The 12,757-nt window shown below is 34.4% G+C and overlaps 1 protein-coding gene across 1 annotated transcript; it reads right to left on the bottom strand.

The window, feature by feature from the left end:
• Positions 1 to 2,558: 2,558 nt before the first annotated feature.
• Positions 2,559 to 9,151, bottom strand: LOC131976212 (G-protein coupled receptor 20-like). The gene is made up of 6 exons (XM_059339134.1): positions 9,020 to 9,151; positions 7,594 to 7,860; positions 6,163 to 6,407; positions 5,243 to 5,327; positions 2,978 to 3,103; positions 2,559 to 2,786 (listed from the first exon to the last, which is right to left on the bottom strand). The coding sequence occupies exons 1-6, from the start codon at positions 9,149 to 9,151 to the stop codon at positions 2,559 to 2,561; spliced, it is 1,083 nt and encodes a 360-aa protein (XP_059195117.1).
• Between the last annotated feature and the right edge of the window lie 3,606 nt (positions 9,152 to 12,757).

Here is a 12,757-nt window from a genome sequence, read left to right as displayed (position 1 = left end):
AACAAAGCGAGGCGTGGTCGTAAGGGGACGCAAATGACGTCACCGAGCTACTCACCTACGGAGGGCGGGGAATCATAATAATAATTTATTAAACTTTTATGGAACTTTATGTTCTCTGAAACCGCTATTTATATATGTTTAAGCTTGCATTTAATTGTAGACTGTTCATTTGTATTTTTTATTTATTTATTTATCTATATAGTAATTGTCCTAAATATTCTCATTCTGTCTTTTATACTTTTTTATGATTTTATGATGACTCTATATGTGCTTTCATTGTTTACCCGAGTTTTTGTAAATAATACAATAAAATAAAAAGGGGTTAGTAGTTTACTTACTTTTATGTATTATTATTATTAATCGTGAATAAACCTTTGCTACTCATCAGTTATTATGCCTTAAGCAAATGCTGATAAAATAAAACGTATAATGATTATAGTGTATTAAAAGTAGTAATGTATTGATCATTTTAAAGAATGCATTATATTTAAATTTGAAATAACTGAACATTTAACTTGTCTGTTTTAGGGTTGTTGTTGTTGTTGTTGTTGTTGTTGTTGTTGTTGTTTTTTTGTGGTTTTTCCCTAAATCTCATTCCTGAAATACAAAATGAATACTTATGAGACTGATTTCAAAGAGCAAGGTACTACCATTTGCAAAACCAGACAGAGGTGGCTTAACTACACTGTTATATACATTTTAGACTCATTTACTAGAATTTAATCCCAGTTTTTCCAATGTACATTTAATGTGACATTTGTTCCTGCAAAGAGAAGTTCTGATGATTGTTGATCAAACAAAAATGTCAAAGTGTTTGCTTTACAGCACATTATATCCAACTTTTTGAACATTATTAAACATTATTATTACAGCCCAAGCATGAGGATGAAAAGTCCAAGCAGTTTCCATCTGAGTCACAACATTTTCTTCTACAGGGAGTGCAATGTTGCCCTCTGCTGCACAGAAGGGGTTATTATTCCCAAATATTTTCTTGCAGTGGCTTTTCTGAAGCGGTCACCATATAATCCAAAGCCGTCATCGTGTAATAAAGGAGAAGAACATACTGATATCCTTCCATGTGGTGAACAGATACAGATGTGGTTTGTTTTACATTGCATTCCAATTGTATATGATTGAATTGCCTCCTGTTCACAATTAACCAGAAAGTATAATGGGACTTTCATCCAAGTCTGTTTAAAATTGTATGTTCCACTCTGATGAAAAGGATGTGGTGGTCCCAGCAGGTATCCGGCTGCTCATCAATATCTTCTTTTGTATACCAGCAGTTCTGTCTCGACCAGTTCTAAAATATTCTGTATAACAGAAGTCACAGTTATCATTGCTCCTCTCAACCAGATTATTCATTTAGGGATTACATATAGTATGAACGAAACCTTTAGATATCATCAATAGTGCTGCAACAGTTTAAGTTATCCCTGGTTTGTTACTAAAAAATGCTGACTTAGGTAAGGGTTTTTTTAGGGCACTTTAAAGATAAAATATATCACAAGTAGTATCTGGATAATACAGATGACATCAAATAATTTGTTTTTTTTGTTAATGAGACTTGGAATTTGCAATTTATATGATTCAAGTAATACATGTAAGTCAGTTTTGAGCAGTGGTTGGAGAAGTATTCAGATTTCTTACTTAAGTAAAAGTACTAATACCACACTGTGAAATTACTCCACTACAAGTAAAAGTCCTGCATTCAAAACTTACTGAAGTAAAAGTACAAAAGTATCAGCATCAAAATGTACTTACAGTATCAAAAGTAAAAGTACACGTTATGCAGAATGGACCCACTCAGATTGTTTTATATATATCAAGTATATTATTGGATTAATATTATGATGTATTTATGTAAGCAGCACAAGTAATCAAATGTAATTTGATCAAGTTGGGGATCGTTTTAACTATTTAATATACTGTTACAAGGTTTAATTAAAAAACAACAAGTCAAATCACCTTAAATGTATTTTTTTATGCTAAATCTCGACCTGTTAAGTAACTAAAGCTGTCAGCTAAATGTAGTGGAGTAAAAAGTACAATATTTGCCTCTAAAATGTAGTGGAGTAGAAGTATAAAATTACATAAAATGGAAGTACTCAAGTAAAGTACAAGTAAGTCAAAATTGTACTTAAGTAGAGTACTTGAGTAAATGTACTTTGTTACTTTCCACCACTGGTTTTGAGTTCTGCTGTATTGTTTGATTTTGGGAGCAAACTGTTGTAGCAGATTGAAAGGTTGTCTCATGGTTGAAAACTTACAGGTCCAAAGTTGTGGAAAGGTTTCTTGGCATGATGATAACATTTAGGTGCAGACTAAATTTGTCTCTTGTCAATGTGGTCATTTATTCAAGTATCTAAAAAAACATTCTGGTAGGTTGCTGAAGCAACTTATTTGGTTGGTCCTTATTCTTTTTATTATAAATGACAGCATTGGCTGTTTTTTCCTGAGCAGTGCCGTTATACACATACACATTATGCTTTATCACTGGACAACATGTTGCAGAATCCAGAAACACCAGCCAGCGTTCCCCAGGCGACTGTGACATCTCAGTAACTTTCAGTTCTCTTCACCCCGTGTGAAAGGGGATTTACAGTGTGTGATTCTTCCCCACGACTGTCTCTCTGCAGTGAAGTGGAGATCGTGGTCATCATGATCATATTATTAGTGATGGCGTTGGCCGGCCCTCCCGAGGCCTTGGAGCTGTGCTGCATGCTGATGATGTCACCGCTAGTCTGCTCAGGCTCTGCACGACGGAAAATATTTCTCATGGTTGCCTAGGGGAGAAAAGGGCATTAAATTATTCAGTGAATCGAAGAGTAAATAAGTGAATAAATGAATGATGGATGGACAAATTATGGCCGGAGGGTATAGGATGGATGGAGAGATAGACAGGTGGCAGAGAGGAGGGATGTTGGGATGAATTGGATGAAGTAAGGTGAGAAAATGACACTAAGAGAAGTCTTACCTGAAAATTATTGGTAACAAAGCAATAGACAACAGGATCCATACAGCTATTCAAACTGCTGAGAGTGACAGTCAAGTGGTAGGCTATCACATGGTGAGGCATGTCAGGGTGGAAGTACACCACCACCTGCAACACAATCACAGAACAGCCATGACATCATACACAATGTTGTTACTTTTGACCAAAAATGTATTAAAGCAGCAGCAGACGGGTCAAACAACCACACGTCACACGTGAAACCAGAAGTCACAATTGACTTATATTAACTTACATGTGTGACTTGTATGTTATAGATAGATACACTGTAAAAAATGTCTGTAGATTTTACGGTGAAAAACTGCTAAACCATGACAGTAAAAGACCGTAAAATGATAAATGGGTTAATTCAGTTTCAATAACAATGAAACATCGTAAATGTATATATCAGCCAAAACAGTATTTAGCATTACATTTTTTTTTTAAATACATTACTCCACTGTAAAATACCCTGGCACCATGTTTGTCGTGAAAAAATATACTGTAATATATATACAAGCTGTCATTTTTGCATTTATTTTTTGTAAAAAATACTTTTTTTCACTGTGAAATGTACTAAACACCATATCTCCAACAGAAATATACTGTAATATTTAATGGTAAATCTGGCATTTATAAAGTGTTTCTTGTCAATTATATGGCAGAGCAGAGGTTCTTTTGATGGATTTTTTTTTTATTTTTATGCTAAAATATGGACTAAAATGGCATCTTAAACAGGAAATCAACAGTGCTAATACAATTTTACTGTAATATTACAAAAAGTTGCACCGTATTTATTACGGTAAATTTCTGGCAACCACAGCTGCTGGTTTTTTACCGTAAAAACAACAGGTTTGTTTTTACAGTGTAGATAGATAGATAGATAGATAGATAGATAGATAGATAGATAGATAGATAGATAGATAGATAGATAGATAGATAGATAGATAGATAGATAGATAGATAGATAGATAGATAGATAGATAGATAGATAGATAGATAGATAGATAGATAGATAGATATACTTTATTTATCCCAAGCTGGGAAATTACAGTGTAGCAGCAGCATTACACACAGAGACAATAACAACACAATTAAATACAAAGAACAACCTAGGCATACTTCAAGCAATAAAATATAAAAATACAATGAAAATACAATAAAAAATAAAGTGTCTAAAGAAGGAGTATGTATTAAGGAGTAGAATAGAATTCCAGTGCAGAATAAATATGAATATACAGTATAAAAATGTTGGTGCTATGAAACATATGTTATTACGTAACTATACATCAAGTTCCATGTCAAGGACCTAACTACATCATGTGAAATAATTATGTCACATACTTAAATATGATCTTCTGAACTTTTGTATTTAAAACTGTGACCATTTCACAATTTTGCCTCCAAATGGCTTGTTGTTCTCATTCCCAACTCTTCACATGGACACTTGGTTCACACCCTTTGGTGTCAGTTTTTAACATAATGGGAAACCCGACCAGACTCACTTACATGTGGAGCTACCACAACAAAGAACAGAGAAGTTCAGATTACAACACACACAGAGGGCTGTGACGTAATTCTCTTGACAAGACACCATTACTCCACAATGTCTTTACATAGATATAGATTTTCAATAGTTGTTTACTGCTATTAATGTTGTCAATGTCGGTTTTAGCATTGTATGAGCCATTTTTGTATTTCATGTAATTTTGCTCCATGCCACTGGGGGAGCTGTGTTTAGGTCAGCTGGGTTGGGCCATTTAACCTGGGGAAACCCAGACACCGGTGTTGCTGATTTGGGAAGCAAACAGTTTTCGACTGTGCCCAGTTTGTGCCCAGTTTGTGCCCAGTTTATGCCCAGTTTGTGCCTAGTATGTATTAGTATTTTGGTCTTTGATATAAGGAACAATTCGGTTTGTTGTTTTCGTTACATGTGTATATTATGAGTTAAAGTCATTGCCGCTGTATAATGGGAAAATAAATCAGCAAGATATTTTGTAAACATTATTGCACTTTCTGTTTTTATATGTTCGGGGCGCACTGGGCGCACGTCTAAACTAGATCATCTTTATTAGCAACCAGTACTAGACTTCTTTTAGGAATTAGTCAGTACAAGCATGTTTATATACAAAAGCCACGTGTTTAAAACTGCAACAGTGTCACCGCTTCACATCCATAACAGCTTGAGGCTTTCAGTGCTACAACAATGTGATCTTTTAAAACAAAGTGTCACACCTGTCACTCACTCACCTGCCTGATGTGAAAAGGTGTGAAGCAGACAGTGAAGATGACGAGCACTGTGGTCAGCAGTTGGACTGCCCTCCTTCTCCTTTCCCTGAGGAAATACAGTCAAAACCAACAATATGACGTCTCATAAAACCCTTCATGCTTTCAATGCTGTTCATTGTATTTCTTGATTCCTACATGATATGTTTTATTTCAAAAGCTTGGACACATAAAACACATTTATTTTTAAGTTTGTAGACCTAAAAAAAGCCATTAGATTCTGTACTTTGTCTATGTACACTACTGGTCAAAAGTTTTAGAACACCCCAATTTTTCCAGTTTTTTATTGAAATTCAAGCAGTTCAAGTCAAATGAACAGCTTGAAAGGGTACAAAGGTAAGTGGTGAACTGCCAGAGGTAAATAAAAAAAGGTAAGCTTAACCAAAACTGAAAGATAATGTACATTTCAGAATTATACAAGTAGGCCTTTTTCAGGGAACAAGAAATGGGTTAAAAACTTAAAGCAGTTCTGCAGCAACGGAGGTTGATCAAGCCTTGAAAGTTGCTAAGTTGCTACCAATTTCTAAAGGTGTCCCAACTTTTCTTGATCACTTACAACCTACAAGTTGCTCCACATTCATGGGAACTTCTGCAACAGAGTTGGGAAGAACTTTCTGAAGAATATTTGATTTCCATCGAGTGTGTTCAGCTGTTCTATCTGTTAAGGTGCTACTTCAATGAGTCAACAGTTTAGAATACATTTTCCTTTCTAAACTGATTCTATGATTTATTTTTTAACTTCAATTGTTTATTTCTTTCATGCATTAATTTCAGAGTACACTGAGACATTAAACGGCATCATTTTCAAAAAAATTCTGGAAAAGTTGGAGTGTTCTAAAACTTTTGACCAGTAGTGTATGTTGGTGATACAACATTGGTCATACCTGCTCTGCTGCATCAGGCGGCGGTCAGCTAATGCACACATAATCCGCAACGTGAAGACCATAATAATGATGAGGGGCAAAAAGAACTCAGTGATGGTGAGGAAGAGCAGCTTTGAGAGGCAGCAGCCTGGGTGCTGGAACGCCGTGGAGAGGAAGGAGTAGGTGACCACGATGGCAAACAGCCAAACAGAGACACACACACATTTGGCCACGCTGGAGTTCCTCCACCGCCGGGAAGCTTCAACCTGCAAAGACAAAAGAGGACAGCATTCATCTGCAGACTGTCACTTTTAAAGACACATACATGACACCAAAGACATGCAAAACAACCACAAAAAGGCATAAAATGACCACAAAAGAAACAAAGAAACCAGAAAATACACAACATTAGCACAAAAAAGGCAAAACAACAAAAAAGGAAGCAAGAGACAAAATATGACCCAAAGAAACTACAAAAAGACACAAAATTACTACTTATTACCACAAATGACAAGAAACAAAACTAAAGTCATCGGTTGAGTCATGGTCACCTAACATATATATTTACACTACTGGTCAAAAGTTTTAGAACACACCAACTTTTCCAGAATTTAATTGAAAATGATGCAGTTTGATGTCTCAGTGTACTCTGAAATTAATGCACATTTGCAACATTTAAAATTCTTTATTGAGCATGATAGTGTTTTAAAAGTAAAAAAAAAAGATTCAAAATCACATTTTATGTTGGACTAAAGGACTAAAAAAAGACACAAAATGACAAAAAAGACACAAAATGACTTACAAAGACATGAAAAGAATAAAAAAATGGACAAAATAGCCCAAGACTCCACAGAGTTAAGTTGTTAACCCATTTCTTGTTCTCTGAAAAAGGCCTACTTGTATAATTCTGAAATGTACATTATTTTTCAGTTTTGGTTAAGCTTACCTTTTTTTATTTACCTCTGGCAGTTCACCACTTACCTTTGTACCCTTTCAAGCTGTTCATTTGACTTGAACTGCTTGAATTTCAATAAAAAACTGGAAAAATTGGGGTGTTCTAAAACTTTTGACCGGTAGTGTATATTTAAAAAAATGCTTTAAAAAAATACTCTTCTTCTTTTCATATAGCACTCCTTTAGTGATGACAGTTGGTTCTTAAAGTTATGTACTTACTTGATTCCTGTGGTCTAAGTCGAAATGACATGCAATGTAATGTAAAAAGAAGGACACTAAATGACCACAAAAGAAACAAAGCAACTAGAAAATACACAACATTAGCACAAAAAAGGCATAACAACAAAAAAGGGAGCAAGAGACAAAATATGACCCAAAGAAACTACAAAAAGACACAAAATTACTACTTATTACCACACATGACAACAAACAAAAGTAAAAAGAAGGACACAAAATGACCACAAAGAGACACAAAGTGATAACTGGACCAGGACCCACCTGCACGATGGCGAGGTATCTGTCCACACAGATGCAGGTGAGGAACAAGATGCTGCAGTACATGTTGACAAAGTAGCTGAAGATGTGCAGGTAGGAGCAGGTGAGACAGGCTCCTCCGCTGTAGTAGAGCAGGATCCGGGTCGGCAGAGAGAGATTCACCAAGAGGTCCGTCACCGCCAAGTTGATGGTGTAGATCACAGAGGTGGTCTTTTGCTTTGTGCGGCAACAGAAAACATAAAGAGCGACAATGTTGAGCACCATGCCCACCTGTGGAGAGGAGAGGAGAGGAGAGGAGAGGAGAGGAGAGGAGAGGAGAGGAGAGGAGAGGAGAGGAGAGGAGAGGAGAGGAGAGGAGAGGAGAGGTGACTGGGGAGTTTACTCAGAGTGGTCAGTATTAACCCATAAGAACCCAGACCCAGTTATCCTTAAAGGAAAGTTCTGGGGGATCTACCACCTGTGTGTCTGATGTGTGTTTTCAAAAACACTATCCCTAAATGTCAAAGATCTGTGATGTGACATAAACATTACATTTGGCGCTTATAGTATTTATGTTTGTAATATTAATGTTTATAATATTTTGTATTTTAAAATGTAAAAAAGCTAGACACAAATTTTCCTTTTTCTCTGCATCTCCACAACATCTATCAAAATTGTGACATTACTAGTTCTGTTTAACAACAATTTTTTTTATTTTATTTGTTTTTAAGTAGCATAATAATAATAATAATAAATTGATAATAAATAAATACAAATAACCATGTGTCTTTTTCTTTTTCTAAATTGTGACTTTAATTTGTTCAGGAAATATGGTCAAAACAAGTTAAATGCAATACAGGACAAACTATTAACGGATTAGAATTGTTAAATGGGTTTAAACTTACTGTTGCTGCAATTACTATTATTACTATATACTGTTATAAATTACTATTATTATTATACCGGCCTTATTTATTATTATTATTATTATTACTATTATTATTATATATTATATGTCATATTATTTTACTTATAATTACTTTATTTATATTTTTCATTTTCATTTTATTTTTATATTGTTTATTATCTATTATTACATATTATATTATATATATTATATACTGCACTATTATTATTATTATATACCGTCTAGTCACTATAGCATTGTTGCCATCATATCACCAGTTTAATCTATCTATCTATCTATCTATCTATCTATCTATCTATCTATCTATCTATCTATCTATCTATCTATCTATCTATCTATCTATCTATCTATCTATCTATCTATCTATCTATCTATCTATCTATCTATCTATCTATCTTTCTTAGCCTCGTAACAAAAAATAGAAGATTTAACGTGTTTGTTACACGGGTGTCACCATGGGTTCTTATGGGTTAAAGTTTTTAAACTCATATAAGAATATTTATGTGTACCATAAGTGCTTACCAGGAATATAAGAGAGTTGGTGACCATCAGTGCAATCCAAAGGCCGTAAAAGTCGTTGTAGAGCCCCTCGTCTAAGTGAGCCAGTCTCTGAAGATATGCCTCCATGCCACTTCTGTTACTGGGACTGCCCATTACAGGCAGGATTGGATATGAAGTATTAATAAAAAGCCAGGACTCAGTGCTGTTGAAGTCCATCATAAATGGTGATGATGATGATGTGGATGATGGTGATGATCCAGAGTTGGTGCAGAAACTGTCAGACAAAATTACAAAATGTTTTGAAACAAAGTCCGGGTGCAAACTGTGAGATTTTATAGAAGATTTCTACAATGTCTATATGATCATTTCTATTCCCATTAGTGTAAGAGCTGTCCAGGGGCTGTCCAGGCTATATATATATATATATATATATATATATCCCAGCACGACAGGGACACACACGTACACTTACAAAGACTGGGAACTATATAAACCCTAAGACAGGGATAACATACACAACAGGGCAAAGTTTCAACTTGATTTTTAATAACAGTTTAATACAGGGGTGTCAAACTCAAATACACAATGGGCCAAAATTTAAAACTTGAATAAAATCGCGGGCCAACATTGAACAAATAAACCTTTTAATATATACCAAACATGTTTTGCTTTAACATTAAATATGGAACCAGCAACGCTTATAAACATACAATATATAACTAAATAGTGCAGACATGCAAAATCAAATTTCAAATAAAAAACACATCAATGTCATTAATTTATTAAATAAAAATCATATACCTCTTTTCTATTTGCATCCTTCTGATTTAACCCATAAGAACCCAGACCCAATAATCCTTAAAAAGGAAAATTATGGGGGATATATCACAGACCAAGTGGACCTTATGATATTTCTTATTTTTAAATGAATAAACTAGACACCTTTTCTGCTTACAGAAACACAAATTTGCCTTTTTCTTTGCATCTCCACAACATTTATCAAAGTTGTGTCTTGAATAGTGCTGTTAGACAACAAATTCCATTTCAGATTTGTTTTTAAGTAACAAAATAATAATAAATCGAGATTAAATAAATATAAATAACACTGCCTTATTGGACGGCTTCTCAACAAGCTACTGTAGCTGTAGAACACTAAAAAACACACTTATGTACTTGCGAAAACATCCATGAACATTACTAGAACATTTAAAATGTTTGTGACACCCATGTCACCGTGGGTTCTTATGGGTTAAATATCAAAATAAAGTTTTTCAACAGGTTAATACATTTAAAAATAAAATAACAATAATAAATCTAGTATTAGCGGTAAATTCGCCGTATAATACCGGCGGGTCAGCTTTTATAGTACAATAATAATATAATAATTTGATATTGGCCCGCAGGCCAGAGTTTGATACCCCTGGTTTAATAACAGTTTTTTTTACAATATAAGTCTGTCTTATAATTAGTCCTGTTTATTCAGTTATCCAGACATTCACACACTCCCCTGCCCTGATCTCCTCTGACCTCATTGTGATTGTTGCTGTTGGCATGGCCACATTGACAAAGCCTCTTAAAAAAAAAATCATAATTTATTTATAATGCAAGTGTTTTGATTTATGTCACATGACATATACAGCAATGTCCTGTTAGGGATACATTTATTTCAAGCATTTTTTTTTCATTGAGCTTTCGAAAAATGTAAATTTTAACCTTTTTTTTTATTCACGGGCATAAGGTAACTGCAATCTATTTCTGACAACGATGTGACCTTTTCATGGCAGTTGTAGCCGGAAAAGAAATCCTGTGTGGTTTCACTTTGTTTAAACAGCTCAGAGCAGATCCCATCTGGAGTACAAATAGTAACTTTATGTGTTCATCAGGATTGATGCACATGATGCCTGTTTGTGTTTATTTATCCCCAAGAAAGAGTGTACATTCTTTTCATAATTGGGATAAACAGAGTGGAATTGTGGAATTTGTGCATTAAAATATGTGTGTGTGTGTGTGTGTGTGTGTGTGTGTGTGTGTGTGTGTGTGTGTGTGTGTACTTGTTCTTCTTGAGGACCAGAACATGTTTTTAACCAACAGAGTGAGAGCATTTTTGTAAAGTGAGGACATTTCGGCCGGTCCTCACAAAACTAACTAAAATCATAGTGAAAATGTCCTTTGTTTTCGTCTTTGTCAACTTTTTTCATACATAATGAAGATTGATAAACCAAAGGACATAAAGGCAAAATTTACTCTGACCTCTTTTAATCTCCCACCCAACAAATAACCCATTACAAAAAAAAATAAAACTAACTACTAAACTAAAGCATTTCAAAAAAATAAATACTAAACCAAAACTAACAAACTCACTCTAAAAACTCATTAAAACTAACTGAATTTGAAAACAAAAAAATCACAACGAAATTAAAACTAAAACTAATGAATAATTCAAAACTATTATAACCTTGCAAGGGAATTCACTATTCAGAAGTACAAGAATGTGTGTGTGTGTGTGTGTGTGTGTGTGTGTGTGTGTGTTTTCCCAGATATTTACAATTTAAGTTTTTTACATAATACTGAGACTTTTAAAATCCTAGTACCAGATTTATTGAAGAAAATATATTAAATTAAGTTTCCACTGATGACCCTAAAATAACTACAAAGTGTATAAAGGTGAAATAAATCTATGGTTACAGTAAAATGTAGATAACTTCAAAGGGAAACTCCAAGCCATAACAAATGTCACTGTGACAAGATTTAAGTGTGTTTTTCTTCACATTTCACATGATCACAGTGTTGGTAATGAAGCACAAGCAAAATTCTGGTGAGATTGTATAAAATGAGACACTGAAGTTAACTATACGACCCTTTCCATATGGTGTTTCAGCTGCCAGGAGGAAAATATGCAAATCTGAAGTAAAATCTACCAGGCGTGAATATTATTGACAGCAGAGGGCAGTCAGTGACTGTGCCACAGATCTCAGTGGGATATAGATTTTGGATCGTCTCATGCACACACAGGCTTTTACATAATTACAGCAGCAGACGAATAGATGAAGACTATGAAGCAGATGCTAAAAGCTCATTGGCTGAAACAAACTCCACAGGCATTTAGAACATAAAAACGATCGAGTCACATGAGGTTAACCTCCTGTGACCCTGCGTCCTCATATGTGGACTTTTCATTTTAGGTTGTCTGGACCTTATATTTCATTCTGCTTAACTATAACTATGCACTCTAGAATAAGAACAATACATCAATCAGTGTAAAAATCAGATGGCAGCATCTTGGTAAAGTCAATTAACAGCTTTTACCCAGACAAAAGTGGACCAGGTACCAAAGCTGATCAGATTTTATGGCTAAAACTCAACTGTAGTTTGATGTTCTGTGCAATTTTGACTATTTTTAGCATTAGCAACACGTTCCGACTCTGCTAATCAGGAAGTATTCATTTGAAAACGAATAGACTTTTACTCTCATTCTTCAAATGAGAGGGTGTAAATGTAAGGAAATAAAAAGTTTTATTCACTGGTGAATTAATTGCGTTATACAGTAAAATGAACCCATTATTTTTTTTTCAAAAACTAATTCCTGTTCAAAGACAATGCTTAGTTTTTGTTTTTATCAGGTCCTACAAATCCAAAAATATCTAGGAGAAACTAACAACACATACACTCAAAAAAAGCAAACTGGGTGTCTGTTACCTTCTCCTTAGTCTAACATGTAGCTTCTACTAAATAAAATGATGTTTTGTGGTTGAACAGTTT

This window comes from Centropristis striata, chromosome 8 (assembly GCF_030273125.1).
Source record: "Centropristis striata isolate RG_2023a ecotype Rhode Island chromosome 8, C.striata_1.0, whole genome shotgun sequence".
NCBI lineage: Eukaryota > Metazoa > Chordata > Actinopteri > Perciformes > Serranidae > Centropristis > Centropristis striata.
Note: the sequence above shows the minus strand (reverse complement) of the source record. Positions and strands in the feature narration are given on the sequence as shown.

Bases quoted from the DNA above. Each gene is read 5' to 3' on its own strand.
- LOC131976212 (XM_059339134.1), bottom strand. From the start codon at position 9,151: ATGGGCAGTCCCAGTAACAGAAGTGGCATGGAGGCATATCTTCAGAGA. The intron at 7,861-9,019 runs GTAAGCACTTAT...TCCTCTCCACAG, and splicing joins CCAACTCTCTTATATTCCTG to GTGGGCATGGTGCTCAACAT. The intron at 6,408-7,593 runs GTGGGTCCTGGT...TTGTCTTTGCAG, and splicing joins GATACCTCGCCATCGTGCAG to GTTGAAGCTTCCCGGCGGTG.